At 50.6% G+C, this 17125-nt stretch overlaps 1 protein-coding gene and 1 long non-coding RNA gene across 2 annotated transcripts in view; one reads left to right on the forward strand and one right to left on the reverse strand.

The window, feature by feature from the left end:
• GFOD1 (Gfo/Idh/MocA-like oxidoreductase domain containing 1) overlaps positions 1-12618 on the reverse strand; it is a 128941-nt gene extending 116323 nt beyond the window's left edge. Inside the window, exon 1 of the mRNA XM_058285236.2 lies at positions 11717-12618. Coding sequence (XP_058141219.1) covers positions 11717-11969 — 253 coding nt within the window. The 5' untranslated portion in view covers positions 11970-12618. The remainder of the gene's footprint in view (positions 1-11716) is intronic.
• Positions 12619-12782: 164 nt separating this feature from the next.
• LOC131275330 (uncharacterized) lies at positions 12783-15339 on the forward strand. Its single transcript, XR_009182758.2, has 2 exons — positions 12783-13028; positions 14686-15339. It is a non-coding gene; the product is annotated as an uncharacterized lncRNA (long non-coding RNA).
• The last annotated feature ends 1786 nt before the right edge of the window (positions 15340-17125 follow it).

The raw sequence follows: 17125 nt of genomic DNA on the forward strand, positions 1-17125 counted from the left end.
CAAGCAAGGCTCATCACTGACCAACTTCTGGACCCCACATCAAGAATTAACTATTCATTCCTTGACAGCAGGCTACTTTGTGGTTGCTTCACAATCATAAGCCCCATTACTCTCACCTCCTAATGTTGAGAGGCACGTCTACATCTCAGACCCTGAATGAATGTCCTTCTCCAAGGAGATTATTTCATCCTTTCTCATCCAGTCAATCATAGCCCAGCGCAGCAATGGCCCTTGGGCTCAACCGTATAACAAAGGGATGGGAGCTCCCACCACTGTTATGGGTTGAGTTGTATCTCCCAAAAAGACATGTTCAAGTCCTGAACCCCAGCCCTGTGAATGTGACCTTATTGGAAATAGGGTCTTTGAAGACCTTATTAGTAAAGATGAAGTCATATTGGATTGGGGTGAGTCCTAATTTGACATGACTGCTGTCCCTAGGAGGAGGGGACAGGAGACACAGAAGGAGAAAATGCCAGGCGGAGACAGACACAGATAGAAAAGAGGGCCACATGACAACGGAGGCACAGATGGAGTCACACCACAAGCCGAGGAACACCAAGGATTGCCAGCCACCCACCAGAAGCCAGGAGAGAGGCACGGACAGAAGCTTCCCTGCAGATTTCCGAGCGAGTGTGACCCTGCTGACACCCTGACTTTGGACTTCCAGCCTCTAGAACTGCGAGACAATAAATGTCTAGGGTTGAAGCCACTTTGTTTGCAGTATTTTGCTACTGCAGCGCTAGGAAAGTAAGACAGCCACTATCCCATATAAACACAAAACCAGGAAGCGAGCTCAGTTCAGGTCATCCTGTGCTCAGCTGACCAAAGCTCTTCAGATCAGATGACCCCGTTCTCCACCATAGCATATCTGTCACAGAGGGCTTTTGTCTTAAGAATATCTTGTGCAGAATTGATTTTGCAGCTATTTTCACACCCTGTAAGGCTGCCGTTTGTGCTCCTCTCAACTGAGTTCTTTCCAACCTTCCTATAAACAGTTTTCCTTGCCTACTATAGAGCTGTGTCATTTGTTACTGCTCCCATTGGGATCTGAGGGGACAGAAAGACATCAAGTGGCACTTAACTGCTGATGAAGGGGGAAATGTGCTGGCAGGTTTTTTTTTTTAATTCCACATAGGAAAAATAATTGAGAAATTTGGACATTCTTATACCTCTGTAACTTTGTCTTGTCAATCTAAGGAAAGACAGTTTACCTCAGAGTGCTGACAGGAACACCTTCATGTCAATTATTTATATCCTACACCTTCTTGGTCTAGTTGAAGCCAAGAGGTCTTCTAAACCATTCCAGTCCTCAGAAATTCCTCCCCCCTCAACTGTCAGATTGTGTCCTTCATCAAGAGGGCCACAGAGACCCTTTGCTGCCTAAGGAGAAGAATACTGGTGACAAATGTAGCCTTTCCTCGCTGGTCTGCAGCATTTCTCCTCCAACCCCAAACCAAGTTCCCATTCAGCAGAAAGAAAGCTCTATAACCACAACATGCAGCCCTTCTAGAAGGTAAGGTAGCAATAATTCATTTCCATTAGAGGACGCCACCTCCAGGGCTCATCCCCACCGCAAGTCTCCCATTCACACATAACATACTTTTTGTGAAAGAAAACTCATTAAAACATTGGCTCCATTTTTCACCCTTGTTTTTGTGCCTTTTATAGATTAGCACCCTGGAAAGCTACCCAGGTGGTCAACCCTTAATCCACTCATGGCTTTTTCTTTTTTATCACTCAATCACCTGATGCAAATGCTTCCTGATCTGCGGTGTAGCCATTCCTTCTGCACTCAGTGCCTCGCTGCACATGTGGTTAGGCTTATTGAGAACACAAAGACCATAGCTTTTACTCCTTGGGGTATTTCTCACCGCCGCTAACACTGTGCTACAAGCCTATGAAGGAAAAAACAACCCTACTCTTCAGAGAGTGGGTAAAAGAGATGGGCTGAGGACCATGGGGCATCACAGATATTCTCCATGTTGGGATGCTCCCAGGATCCCCTCCCCTGGTTGTCTCCCTTCTAAATAGTGAGCCATTTCACTAACTGTTTGGCAGAACTCATTTTACTCAGGTTGGAGAATTAACTCAGCTGTATCTAGTCCCCAAATAAAAAATAAAGGGAAGTATTTGAAAACCAACTCTACCCTTTTCCCAAGAGCAGTCTATTAATTCAACAAAATAAGAAAATCATAAAACCCATGCCAGGAAAGAACTCTTGCAACTCAACAATAAGACAAGCATGCCTATTTAAAAATAAGCAAAGGATTTGAATAGACAGTTCTCCAAAGAATGAAAAGATGACAAATGCCACACCCACCAGGGTGGGTATAATCAAAAGGACAGACTTTAGCAAGTGATGATGGTAGGATGTGGAAAAATGGGAACCCGCATACATTGCCTGTAGGACTATGAAGTGGTACAACTACTTTGGAAAACAGTTTGGCAGTACAAAAAGTTAAATATTTACTTACCATACAAGTCAGCCATTTTACTCCTATCCAAGAGAAATGAAAACATGGGTCTACAAAAGAGACTTGCATGCGAATGTTCATAGCAGTCTTATTCATAATAAACCAAAACTGGAACCATACAAATGTCCATCAACAGAAGAATGGATAAACAAAACGTAGTAAATCCAGACAACAGAATATTGTAATAAAAAGAAATGAAATTCCAATACACGCTACAACATGAACAAGGAAAACAGAATGCTAAGTGAAAAAAAGCCAGGCACAAAAGACTACATATTACGTAACTCTATGTATATGAAATATCTAGGAAAGGAAAAACTTTAGGGACAAAAAGCAGATTAGTGGCTGCCTGGGGCTTGGGAGTGGGAATGGGGATTGTTGGCCAAAGGGCATGAGGAAATTTTGGGGGGTGTTAGAAGTATTCTAAAACTCTTTGTGGTGATAGTAGCAGAGTTATATAAATTTGCTAATAATTCTCAAGCTACACACTTGAAATAGATGGATTTTATGGTATGTAAAGTATCTCAGTAAAGCCGGGGTGTTTTTGGGTTTTTTTTCTTTTTTTAAAAAGCAATCCTAAAGCTGCAAACCAACTTAATCAGGGGCCTCAAAATCTAGACTTTCAGTGTATGGATACTATGCTCATTAGAAGAGTATCTGAGTGCCCAGAGGTGCTATTACAATTGAAAATTGTTTTTTAAAAATGCATATAATTTTAATGTAAAGGTTTTTTTTCCCCTTGCATTTAAAAAAAACACTCCACAGGGCCTCAATCCTTAAGGAACAGGAGAGGCCAATTCCCTGAAGCCCTGTTGGCCGGTGGAGGGTGGGCAGGGTGACGGGTCCACGCCGCGCTCCGCATTTCCCCCACCACGGCCCTGTCTGGAATCTGAACCCAAAAGCACTGTCCCCGGCCAGGCCTTCCCCTCAGAGGAGTGGCTTGAGAAGGGACGCGCAGACTGCTGAAGTTGCTGGGGCAGTTTCCCCAGCGCCTGGTCTTTCCACACCCACGCCTGTGACCACACTTGTGCGGGTCTCCCAGGAGCCGCCTCACCCAGCGTGCCCGCCCCGGGTGCTCCCAGCGCCTTCCAGGACCTGGGCGGGGCCGGGGCCCGGGGGGCGGGGCCGGGGCCCGGGGGGCGGGGCCGGGGCCCGGGGGGCGGGGCCTCCACACCTACCCAGGCATGCTGGCTCACGCACCCCATAGGGAGTGCCCCGGAGAGGTTTGCCAACGCTCAAATACCCATAAATCCCCATGGACTTGGCCATGTTTGCCTACTTTCCCATCACATGCTTAAAAATATCTATGCACCATAAAAAAAAATAACCGCAACTAGCTTGGTGCCCGTTGATCTCCATTGTTTAACTATGGTCATTGCACAAGCAGCGCAATAACAAATGGATATTTCAGAGAGTGGATTAAAAAAAACCTGTGGGGGCGGGGTGTAACTCTGTGGTTGAGCGCCTGCTTCCCACATATAAGGTCCTGGGTTCAATCCCCAATACCTCTTAAAAATGTTTAATTCATTAATTAATTTTAAAAACCTATCTACCTGATCAGAGAAATGCCTAGATTTGTAAAAACTCCGACCAAGTCTGTGTTCCGATTATGTGCATTGTTAGGGGTTGAATTTACAGTTCCACCCCCGTTAAAAAAAAAAACAGGTATGTTGTGGTTCTCAGCCCCTTCTGAGGAAAATGCAACCTTATTTGGAAAGAGGGTCCTTGCAGATAGGATTGATTGAGATGAGCCCACCTGGGTTAGGGTGGGTCCCAAGTCCAAGACTAACGGTGTCCTAAAGATAAGAGAAGGGACTGACACGCAGTGGAGAGGAGGAGTGCAGGAGCAGGCAGGGGCTGCAATGGTCCAGCTTCACGCCCAAGGCTGCTCGGCCACTGCAGAGGCTGCAGGAGGCACGATTCTGCCCGGCAGGTTTTAGCACAGCCCAGCTGACCCTACAGCCTGGACTTGAAGCCTCCAGAACCGCGAGCCAATAAATACCCGTTTTGTTTTGTTCTTGGCTTTTTCTTGGAGCCACCTCTTTTGGGTACTTGGTGACGGCTGCCTCAGGAAAGGAGCCCAGGCACGTTTTTGGAATTCTGCCCTGCTCAGCGTGACCACTTTTAACCAGTCCCTCCATGCCCCCCACCCCCCCCACACGGGCCCTCCAGTAGAGGGGGCCCCGGCAGCATTTTGTGACGTGTCCCCCACACTGGGACATAACCACGAAAAGAACTGAGCAGGAGAAAGCCCATGACCTGAGCAGGGACAAGGATGTGAGGGGTTATGGGGGGCAGGGCTGCCCTTTTTGGGTGGTGGCATCTCTAACCTTTCCCTCTGGGAGCTGCAGGTGGATACATGCTCGCCTACCACACGGGCCCAAGGAGGCGAGGATGATGAAGCTGACAGGCGGAGCCGAGCAGAGCTGCAGGATGGCGAAATCCCGGGGTTTCATCAGGTCCAGCCACCCCCTGAAACCCAGCCACATCCCTGCCCCCGAGCTCCATGGGCGGCGCCTGCACCCTTATTGTTAAGTGATAACAAATCTTCATAGAAAAAAGGCGAGTTCTTTGTGACACCTTCGGTGCCTGGGAGAGATCATGCATCTGCGAAGCAAGCACAGGGTTCTCCACAAATAAGACATTTAGAGCCTGGCTTAGGTTCATTCCCTTAAAAGAGAAGAAAAAATTTTAACAAGGACTTCTCTTAGTGGGGTGTTAGGGATGGAGAGGGGAGCGTGGATTCCTCTATCCAGAAAATATTTTTTAAATCTGCAGAAGCACCAGTTGGAATAGGCTAAGGAACTGGTCACACTGGGGAGGAGTAAAAGCTGACATTTATTGAGCACATGCAGATAACTGAGGGGTCATCTGTTAGGTGTTTACATACCTACTCTCAATTTGGTTGTCACACACACCACATAGGATAATATCATTAGCTCAGTTTTATTGGTGAGGAAACTGAGGCTTAAGAAGCTTAGCTGCTTCTCCCAAATCACCCAGCAGTAACCTGCCAGCATTTCCGATCATTGGTTAGATTTGCAAAGCACATCATCTTATACATTGATGTTTTGCTGCACCATATGTTTGCCCTGCATCAAAATATATAGCTAATTACCCGTACATTGCTGTTAGTGAAACCCTTCAAATACGCTATTTATTTTCATTTCTTCTTTTTTGTGTGTGTTTTTTCCTCCAGTTTCAGGTATCGAAATGTCCAACTTCTTCATTTGACTTCTTTCCCCCTCCTAATCAAACTTCTGCAGAATTGTACATTTTCAAAGCCAGAGAGCCTCAACCAAATCATCCCTCAGCTGCACCTAATTCCAGTTAGATGAAATGGGGTCGGTGATGCTGGCCTCGGCACAGTAAACAGAGTAATTTCTCTTATTTACATAATGCCCACAGGCGTCCTCAGCCCTCATCAAGCTGATAGACCCCAATCACTTCCTTGGGCCTCAGGGGCTGGAAGCTGTAGTGAAATGCAATCACCTTCCCACCCGGTCTTAAAATGCAATGAATGTGTGCCACAGGAAGAAAGAGGTTGTTGAGGTGGGAGGAGTGCGGTGAGGGGGGTGGGGGGTATATGGGGACCTCATATTTTTTGAAATGTAACATTTAAAAAAAAAAAAGAAGGAAAAAAAATAAAGGCAGACAACTGCCTCCCCAGCAATGGGTCAGCACGTACTTTGTAATAGAATTGACAAGACTTTATGCTAGGTCACAAAATAAAGGCCGATTCTATCAGCTGGGGGGAAAAAAAAGATAGAACAAAATGCAGAAGGGTCATACTTGAAGGAAGAACTGGAAATTCAGTGTGTGCGAGGATTTCAGAATTGGAGGTTACGCTCAAAAAAGACAGACTGAAAATCCAAACGCGCCGCTGTCCTGATCTGCAGCAGCACCTCTGCTGGGGCGGCCAGGATGGCCCGTCTGTCCCCACCCCCTCAGCCCTCCTCCACATTGAGCAACTGCTGACACAGCTGAAATAGGTCAAGGAAGGGGCAGGTTGCTCTGGGCCCCTCCCTGGGATGCCAAACAAGTCGGGGCGAGATCGGACGTACGCCGAGATCAAAGCTCGGCAACAGTCCCAGTCACCCCCGCCAAGCAGCCTTCCATCCCACAGAGAGGCTTCTGGAAGAAAGCCTCCAGGGCTAGCTCCAAAACCCACTGGATACACAAAGGCCACAGGCATGTTAACGCGGTCCCCCTGGCTCACAGCAGGGGATGTCTTCTTTCCTGGTGCGCTTCTGCACACCCGTGTCCCTGGGAGAGAAACCCTGAATCTTGGCTCCCACCCCAGAATCTGCATTTCTGACGAGATCCCCAGGTGATGCGACTGCATATCTAAGTTTGGGAGGCACTGCATGCCAGGCAAAAATGTTTCCAGGTGGACATGTCCTGTTTATAACCCTCCTCCTTCCCGAAGCATCATTCCTTCAACAAAAATGCATTCATTTGTCACTGGACAAATACTATGTGTGAGTGGGTGCCTGCCACTGGCTAAGAGAGACAAGGCGAGGAAGCTACATCCTAGTGAGGGAGACGATGGCAAATAAGAAAACAACCAAACACAGGAAAGAGACCACCTCAAACTGAATCATGCTACCATGACGATAAGGAGGGATAAGAGGGAGGTGGGGGAGGCAGCTTCCGCCTGGGCGGGGCAGGGCCCAGAAAGGGCTTCCTCAGAAGCAAACGATGGAGCTGAGCTGAGAGTGGACAGTGACAACGAGCTGGCCGTTCAAAGAAGAGGGTAGAACCTTCCAGGCAGAGGCACGAGCCAGGAAAACGGCCCGGAGTCGGGGCACGGAAGAGAGGCCAAGCCATAGGCCTGTGGTCCTTTCTGCCCTTCCTGGAGGGTGGGTGGTCGCACAGGAGCGAGGAGGAGGGGCTCGGCAGCCAGGCCAGGCCCCAAAGGTCGCCGGTAGGGGCCTGGTATTACCCCAGGTGCCACTTAAGCCCCTGAAAGGTTCGACCCAGGGAAGCAGATGTGCTTGCAAAAATCACTTTCCCTGCTGCACAGAGAAGAGACTGGATGAGAAAGGAGCAGGTGGCTGAGAGGTGACTGCATGAGCCCAGGTGGGAATGGGCTGCGGTGGGAAATGGTGGGTGGTGGAGGGAGGAGGATAAAGGGGAACATATTTGACCCCAAAAGCCAGCTGGGCCCAGTGTAGCTCCAGATACAAAAATGAGGGGGACCGGTCCTGGTTGCCTTGAGCCAAGGGGCTGGCAGGGAGGCACACAAGGAAATCCACAAAACGCACTGTCATTTCAGATGTCAGTTAATTTGGCAACATCTCTGTTCAATGAAGCATGCAAATGCTTTTTAAACCAGCAATTCACGTACTTCTCCCACAAGCAGACTGGCATGTGTGCAAAGTGACATAAGTTCAAAATTTCCCATTATTTGTTTGTATAAGCAAAATATTTGAAACAACCAAAATGTTGGTTTAAAGAGAACTGGTTATAGAAATTTTGATTTATCCATACAATGAAATAATTTGCAGTAAAATAGGGGGGAAGGGAAACAAGGATGCTTTTATATTCCAAGATACATATATATGGATATGTACCATCTTTAAGTAAATATATAAACAAACTGTTAACATAATATTGCTGCATGGCAAAAGCAAGAGGCATAGCAGTATGCATGGTATGCAACAATGTAAAAAAAGGTTTAAAAAAATTCTCAATGTGCTTTAATGTGGAAAACCCTTTGAAATGAGGCAATAAAAAATGGGTATCGGTGACTACCTCCAGCACAGGGTAACTGTGTGTTTGCAAGACAGGGATTAGGTGACACTGACTCTTCACAGTGCACTTCTATAATAATTAAAGTTGGTACCATGCTATTATTTAACCCATCTGCAAATAACTAAAGAAAAGTTTGATGTTAAACAAATGCATAAGAATGGATGTTAGAAGGGGTGGGGGCATGTGAGGGGAGAAACAGAGGAGATATAAGGGGGTGTGGCTGAGGAGGGAGAGGAATTCCTGGAGGAGCAGCATTTGGGCTGAGATTGAAGGAGGAGGAGGCAAAAGTCGCAAGCACAAGGGGGAAGGGCATTTCTGACAAGCCCCGCCATGCCAGAGGAAGGGATGCCTTTGACGGCAGGGGAATGCCAGTCGTCTGGTCTAGCCGAAGCTCGTGGGCTCAGCAAGGGCAGCGGATCAGGCAGGACTGGCTCACAGGAGGTGAGTCTTGCCCCCCATGCCAGGAAGAAGACAGGGCTTTTCCTGGAGGCAAAAGGGCAAGGTGGCATGATCAGGTTCAGCAGCGGAACTCTGGTGGCAGGGTGGAAGGCGGAGGCAGGGTGGGCAGGGCAGGCTGGACCCTGACGACTTGGGCCACTCAGAACCACATAAGGACTGGACCACCGAGGAGGAAGTGGGGCGAAAGAAGAGAGATGGCAACCAAATTTGGAAATGAATTGCAGGAGTGGGGTAAAAAGGAATAAAGGATGGCTCTAAGATTTTCACTTGGGCAGCCGGGGGAATGGAGCTGCCATTGTCTCAGAGAAGGAACCCCACCCTGCAAAGGAGAAGGTTTAGGGGTGAGGAGAGGAAGAAATGGCTCGGGGGAGAGCAGAAGGGTGCTTCAACCCTCTAGCTGTATGACCTTGGGCCCTTCACTTCAAGTCTCTGAATGTTGGTTGTCTCATTCATAAAATCAGCATAATAACATCCACCTTAGAAAATATTTTAACCGTGAAGTGAATCACTTTATCTGCAACACCTACCACACCCCATGGCACACAAGAGGCACTTGAGCAGCAGCAGCCTTGGACACTGTACAAATTGTACATTCTCAAAATACCTCCACACCAAAGAAATGCTTAGTTCACTAAGGTAGGAAGTTAAAGGAAGTTTTGTCTTATTTTTAATTAAAGGAGGATGTGCAACCACTCCATTGACTCAAGGTGTCTTTCCTCTCTGGTCTATCCCTAGACCAGTCCCTCCCCTTGATATGCTGTGACAATTCAGGAGGATGGATTGAGGGCCACTGATCTATCGCCGCAGCAACTCAAAGCCCCTTGATAAAAGGACAATCCACTGGACTAGTAAAAGACTGGCTCATGCCTATTCCTCACAAACACTAGTGTATACAAAGCCCCGATGGCTGGGAGCGGCCTGATAACTGTTTGGGGTTTTCCACTTCCTACGTCGTGTTTGAGGAACCTCCAGGCATGACGGACAAGCAAACCAGGACGACCCCTCACTGCCGGCTCATAGGTCCTAAGTGAGGAAGCAGAGCCTCCAGGGCATTTACTAGTGAAAGTGAAGAGTCAAGGAGACTACAGTGCAGCAGTCTAGACCCCGTGCCTCCCCATGTTCTGTAATCGCAGACTAGCCAGAATTACCTAAAGGCAAGAGTTAACAGCCCGGGACCTACCATGAAAACACAAAGGGAGGGGGAACCGCCCTCTTTACTCATGTTTACTAAATAAGGCTATTTCTTATGTCTCTTATGCTTGGCTTTGAAGAGGTCACTCAGCGATCTCGTTAAGGAAATAAAATCATACCGATTTTTAAAATCAAGAACAGAAATGTATACTTTGCACCAGTCTCTTAAAGCCAGAGCCCCCAAATACATTCATGGCCCAAGCACCAGAGATGGCAAAAAAAAAAAAAAAAATAGGAACATCTTTGCTCCCCAAATTTCAGCTACCCTAGAAACATGCTATAGGGTTGCTCTGTAGGTCTAACCTGCAGGACAAGTTTGCCAAAGCTGGGAGAAGCTGTGCTGCATGTATCAGTCAAAAGTCCTCTAGTATAGGCGGGGCTCAAGATGAACCTGTTTTATATAAATCGTCCCAACAGATTTATACTGTAGGATGGCTATAATCTACCTGGTATGCATAAACCAATGTAAAGCCCTGAAGTTAGCTACCCAACCTATACAGGGAGCTATATCAAACGGAAAGGAAATATTGGCCGGAGCTGAGTGACATCCAATTCAAGGCCAAAGAAAACAGGCTGTAAAGCCCAGAAACTCAATAAAATGAAAGTGAAAACCGCCAGCCTTGGGCAGCTCCCTTAGGAATCACTGTGAGATGTCCCATGGGAGTCAGTAATAGAATGGCCTAATAAAAACCGCTTTCTATGGAGAAAGACTTCTACATTCTACTCATGGGCCTGTGAAGATAGAATTAAAATATCTGTACCTTCTCTACCCTGAATCCATACCTAATCTTAAAAATAAAACATTCCAAGATTCCACTGCCCACTTTCAAGGGCAGGCATACATTGTCTCAGAACAGTAAGGAGTGAGCAACCTTCTTGGAATTGTCTTAGGGATGTGACTGCCGCTGGCGGACAAAGCAGACACTTCTTTTTCCTCTGAGTATGTCAGAGACGCTGATTCTCAGCTCTGACATGCTTCTGACTGCCTGGGTGGGGGTAGGGGGGCCCGGGTGATGAGCACGGGGAGCTCACCCTCCACTCTCCAGCCAACACCCGGCCTCCAAATGAAACCGGCAGCGTTTGGCCTTTTCCAGTACGAAGCATCCGTGCCTGGAACGACTGCACCCGTCCCCTATAAATTGAACAACTATTACCCGGAATCGGTGCGGGAGACAATTCCAGAGTTGCTGCACGCGAAACTTAAACCCTTCTCGTTGTATCCAGCCAGTTTTCGTCTCCTACAACTGCCCTGACCACGTCGCAGTAGAACCCCCCAGCCCCCCCATCCAGCCACCCCTGCCATCCTGGTCTGCACCAGCTCAGACGAAATAATTCCAGTCGATTGTCTCATCTGTAATGTCACACTACACTAACTCACAGCGGAAAGAAACGATCACGAGGTGTCACAGCCGCTAAACAGCAGGGCGTCTACCGCCCCCAGGGAAACCCCCCCGGGACACGTGTGGGGCCCTTTCTCCCGGTGTTGCGGGGCGCACCCTGGCCTCCCACCGGCGCGCGCACGTGCACTGCACACACGCAGCCCAGGACTTAGTTTCCATTCCGAGCCGCTCCGCTCACCCAGCCCACCAACACCCGCCTCCCCCAGCAAGTGGCGCGGGACGCGCGCGTCTCCGCGGTGCGGGGAGGGAGGAGCGCAGGGACAGGGGTGGGGAAGGCCCGGGCGAGGGAAGGAGAGAAGACCGCGTGGGGTCTGGGATCTCCGGTGCGCGGAGCAGGGCAGATGCCCTGGAAGCTTCTGGGAGGGGGTGGCGGCGAGAGAGGAAGGAATGGGGGGGGGGGGGGGGTGTGAAGGAGGTGGGGGAGGGGCGGCTCACCCAGGGTTTTGACCGCGATCTGCCTGGTGAGCGGCGGGGGCAGGTTGATGCACACCAGGTCCACGTCTTGGTGCAGCAGCACCTCGTCAATGCGGCTGGTGTAGAAGGGGACGCTCATCTCCTTGGCCAGCTCCTCCGCCTCCTCGGGCGTGCGACCCCACAGCGCCTTCACCGCGAAGCCCTCGTCTTTCAGCAGCGGGATGATGACACGGGCCGTGAGGCTGGTGCCGAACACGCCCACCCCGGGAAGCATGGCTGCCCAGCTCCGCCAGGCCCCCGCAGCTGCTCGGCTCTCCGGGGAGCTGGCGCTCGACCCCGCACCCGCCGGTCCCGGCCCCGGCTCCCGCCGTCGACTCGGCCAGCCGCGGCGCACCCGGCAAAGCGCCCGCGGGGCGCGCCGAGCTGCAGCGGAGCAGGCTTGGGGGCGCCTCAGCACGGTGACCGCTGCAGTGTCCGCCACGCGGGGCTCCCGGCCTTCCCGGAGGCGGCTGCAGCGACGCCCCCAGGGCGCCCGAGGTCCCGAAGCCCCGCGGAGCCCCGGCTCAGGCGGCGCCCCCGCCGCAGCGCCGGCCGGCTCCGCGCGCCCCGCCAAGGCCGCTCCATGGCCGGCTCATCGCCGCGCCTCAGCAGCCCTGCGGCGGCTCTCTCCCGCGTCGTTCCCGCAGCCGCCGAGTCTCCGCACACCAGCCTGCACACCCCGCCGGAGTCCAGATCGGCTCGGCTGCGGGCTCCCCTGGAAGGAAATAATCCGGAGCCCCCCCTCCCCCCGGGAGGCCGGCTACGGGTGCGGCGTGGCGCGCGCGCGGCGCGGAGCCCGAGCAGCAGCGCGGTGGCCACGACCCGGCGCCAGCCTGCTCATTCTGCTGCCATGTCCGTCCCCAGCGCGGCTCGGGCAGCCTCAGCGCCGGGCGGGCTCGGGCTCCCGGCTCCCGCGGGGACGAGGGCGGAGTCGGCGAGCGGGGCTGTCAGCCGCCGGGTGTTCCTGCACCGCCCTCCCCGCAGCGCCGCGCGCCATTGGCCGCCGCGCGCCGCCCCCGCCCCGCCGCTGGTGGCTCGGCGGGCGCGCTGCGCGGGGACCGGGAGCCCGGCCGACTCCTCCCTCTCCGCCTCGCTCGCCTCGGGCTCTCCGCTCTTCCCTTTCTTCTCCCTCCACGACCTGCGTCTCCCCCTCGCTTCTCTCCAAACGCCGCCCGCAGCAGGCTGCTAGCAGATAAGGCGCGCCCCAAGAGCCAGGTCGTGGGCTCCGCGGGAAGAGGGCGCCCGGCGACCGCGCTGAGGGCAGCTAGGGGACCCGACGAGGTGTGAGCCGCAGGTACTTACGCGGCCGTGAGCGTGCCCTACGTGCGGGGCATCGTGGTGGGGACCTTCTCCAGGTATTCTCCCTCTTAAGTCACCCACCAGCGGTGAGTCGATTGCAAGTCCATTTTATCGGTGATGTCACTGAGCCCCGGGGAGGGGAGGGGTCTTGCGCAAGGTCACACAGCCAAGTAGGCCACCGGCCTGGGAATGGAATCCAGGCTCTAGAGATGGGGCGCTGAGCCGAGGTTCCACCGTCTCCGTCCAAGCGCCCCTGCCTCCCGCGCGCGCCACCCCAGCTGCTGGGAGCGCACGCACGGTCCCGCCGCCTTCCACCCAGGCAGCGTCGTCTCGGCGGGCTCCCCTTTTTTCCCCGCTCCCCGGCCCCCGCTGGCGTAGAAGTGGTGATGCGGGGCGGGAATCCCGCGTCTCAGCTGTACCGACAGGGCGTCGCGCTGGCCGGAGACCATGCCCGCCTCTTCGGCCTCCGGCTCCCGCGTCTTGCGCCCAGCCCCGCTCGTCCCCCACCCCCTGCTCCCTTTCCCAGCCCGCGCAGGGGGCGGGTTGAGGCTCTCCCCGCGTCCCCTGAGCCGTCGGGACGCCTGCGTCCGTCAGGCTTCCCGCCATCTCCCCTGCACTGCCACAGTGCCTGGCTCCATAAACAATAACACTGCCAAATAAATGAATGGCTACCCTTTGAATGACCGCTTTTTGCCCACTTGGAGCTAGGACCGAAAGGCAGGGGCCGTGACCTCCAGCGCACGACCCCCGGAGTGGGCAGGGGTCCTGCCAAGTTCCTCTCGTGTTCAGCCCGCAGTCCGGAGTGGCACGTGGTCTGCTTCGACACGTGAGTGGCACACGTGATGCTGCAAGAGTTTAACACAACTTGTAACAACTGGCAGCAAAACGGGGCGCGGGCAGAGAGCAGGAGACCAAAAAAGTTGTGTGTGACCAGGAGGCCGATCTCCGGGCTTTCGGAGAGAGAGGCTCCGAGGGCACTGGATGCGCTGGGGGCCTGGCAGCGGCCAGGAGACCAAAAGGGGTGTGGCCATTAACACTGAGCAGAGAGGGGTTTTGCAAGAACTAATGCCACGGGGAGGGAGTGCGGGCACTGGTGGAAGACAGAAGACAAGTTCGCTGTGCACGGGAGGACAGGTCAGATGCCCACACAGCCAGGGGCCTGGGTTTGACTCTTGGCTCTGCCATTTACTAACTGTTGGACCTTGAGCCAATTACTTCACCTCTCTGTGCCACGTTTTCATTTGTAAGATGAGGGTAACGGTAGCATCTACCACATAGGTTTTATGAGAAATTTACGAGTTAATATACTAGTGTCTGGCATATAGTAAGCCCAGTATAAATTCTAAATAAATAAATACGGAAGATGGGTCTGTTATCCACAGCGTTTCTTGATGTGGAAGACATCTGTAAAAGGCCAGCTAACAAGAGGGAGTTTTGTTTGCATTATTTTAAAGGGAACTCTATCCCTAGCTTCTGTGTGACTAAAAATAAGACCTTTTATTTACATAATGGCAAAAGAAAATCATCACACTTTATTCTCATTAAAAATGTGTGAAATGAATATTATTATCCCCATTTCATAGAAGACAAAACTGAATCCCAATACCAACTCACACTTACAGATCTAAAACAGATGCTTAATTTCCAACCAGAATGGTTCAGGCACTGGAGATGCAAAGAGGAGGACAGAGGGACCCCTGCCATCAGATCTCCTAAGCTTGGTGGATGGGGAAGGTCATGACCGAATGCTGTGGAAGAGGCTCACCAGGATGATTTGCGAGCAGCGAACGGCCTTTGGGGGAAGAACACAAAGCCTGTGAGAAGTGAGCTGGTCCCAAGTTGCGAAAGACTTGCTGGATGAAAAGTGGGTGTGGCAGTTGGATATAGTTATGAATTCCAAAAGTAGATACTGGATTGTGTTTGTAATCTGGTCTGTACCTGGGCGTGATTAAGTTATGATTCGGGCTTTGATTGGGCCATGACATTTGGGTGTTGATGAAAGGCATGGCAAAGGAGAGAGTTGGGGCTTTTTGATGTTGGAGTTTGATGCTGAAGCCTTAAGCTGGAGCCCTGGGAAGTAAGCTCACAGAGGAAAGAGCAGCCAGCCCTGGGAAGAGAGGAACCCTCAACCCAGAGAGAAGCAAGCCCAGGAACGTAGGAACCCAGGAAGCCTGAACCCTCGCAGACATCGGCAGCCATCTTGCTCCAACACGTGAAAATAGACTTTGGTGAGGGAAGTAGCTTATGCTTTATGGCCTGGTATCTGTAAGCCCCTACCCCAAATAAATACCCTTTATAAGAACCAACCAATTTCTGGTATTTTGCATCAGCACCCCTTGGGCTGACTAATATGGGGGGGGAACATTCTAGAGAGTGAGGCAACCAACAGGCCAACTCAAGGGGGAAGGGACTGAGTGGAGGTCAGGACATGACCAGGATCCACTGAAGGACACAAAGCAGAACAGGGCACAATCGAGCTGGGGACTCAGAGCCATCACTCAGGCTCCAGAGTGAGAGGATGTGTAATGGATCCTGGGCACAGAGGGAGCTCGACAGTGGAGGGAGGAAGACTGAGCTGAGGCAGCAATTGTGGGAATGAAGGTGAACGAGTCAAACAGAACACTTCACGGGGTAACAAGGAGGTGAAATCTCCTGGGCCTGGAAGCTCATTGATATGGGAGCTGAATGAGGAATGGAGAGGTCTGATCTCTCAGTGTGGAGCAGTGGGGAAGCTGAGTGTACGTACATGTGCACATCAACTCTGTGGGTTCCATTTCTTCAGTGCATGGAAAGATAACTCTAGCCAAGCATCTATTGTGAGCTTCGAACTCATAGTGCTTGTGCACAATGTCTGTTGATTATCCTTCATCTTCCTTGTGCAAAACCCTCTTAACCCCTGAATAGCACAAGCTCATGGTTTGACATTTTAAAGCAGTTGTGAAAATAAGCCTAGAATTTTCTTTCCCCTCAATCCTTGATTTAGCCAGCAACCTCAGTAGTTGCATTGGATGAAGATTTGAGGCCCATTTTAATACTGTTTAAAATAATCATCACATGACTCCAAAAGGTGCATTCTAAATCATCTTTTAGAAATAAAAGTAGAATGGATTCATTTTTTAATCCTATCCTTCGAATGATGATAAAATGGAATTTCTTCTCATATTAGGTAATTTAATGATAATTTTACATTATTTTGCACTCTAAAAGTTATTTATACATAATTGTGGAAATTTCAGAAAATAAAATGAAATCACCCTTAATATCTCCATCTTCACATATCCACTGTAACCAGTTTCGTTTACTTGCTTCCACAGTTTTGGAATATTTAGTGGAAAATGAAAGTTTCGCTATTTTGGGAGTTAGATTTGTTTCTCTCTCTTTCATAAATGGTTGGTGACAAGTTGCAATCAAGGCCCCTTTGGTACTGGCACAAAGCAGAAACTGGCTTTGGTTATTTTTAGTTGAGAATCCAAAATATAAATACCCAGTATCCTCATAAATCTTCACATTTGTAGAATGGAACACTTTGGATCTTTGAACAACAGCTTTGCCAAGTTGAAAAACTTGTATAGTGATGACTGCTGAAGATCCTAGAACAGGGCTTCTTAACCTTTCATTGTTCCATGGACCCCTTTGCCAGTCAGGTGAAAACCACGGGCCCTTTACTAAGTCCACACTATACTGTGTGTTATTTAATAACTTTTTCACACCCGCACCAACACGGCCCCACAAGAATAATGTTTCTTTGAATTTCAATTCAAGCTCATGGACCCCTGGTTAAGAACCCCTGGCCTAGAGCAATACTAAGTCCTTCCAATACTCAAAACACTGAATTATTTTTCTGAATTTGCTTTCATTGGTAGAGTTTTTTAATGTATCCATTTGACATTGTACTTTCAACTCTTTGGTTTTCTTGTTTTCACAATAGCAGCCACTTATTGAGTGCTTGCTGTATACCTGCCACTATGCCATGCATGTGGTATGCCTTGGCTCTCCTAGGCCTTTCAGGAAGACACTGTTGTCCCCATTACTGTAAATAAAGAAACTGATGCAGAGAAAAGTTGAGTAACTTGCGTGAGGTCGCAAAGGCGA

This window comes from Dasypus novemcinctus, chromosome 22, assembly GCF_030445035.2.
Source record: "Dasypus novemcinctus isolate mDasNov1 chromosome 22, mDasNov1.1.hap2, whole genome shotgun sequence".
Lineage (NCBI taxonomy): Eukaryota > Metazoa > Chordata > Mammalia > Cingulata > Dasypodidae > Dasypus > Dasypus novemcinctus.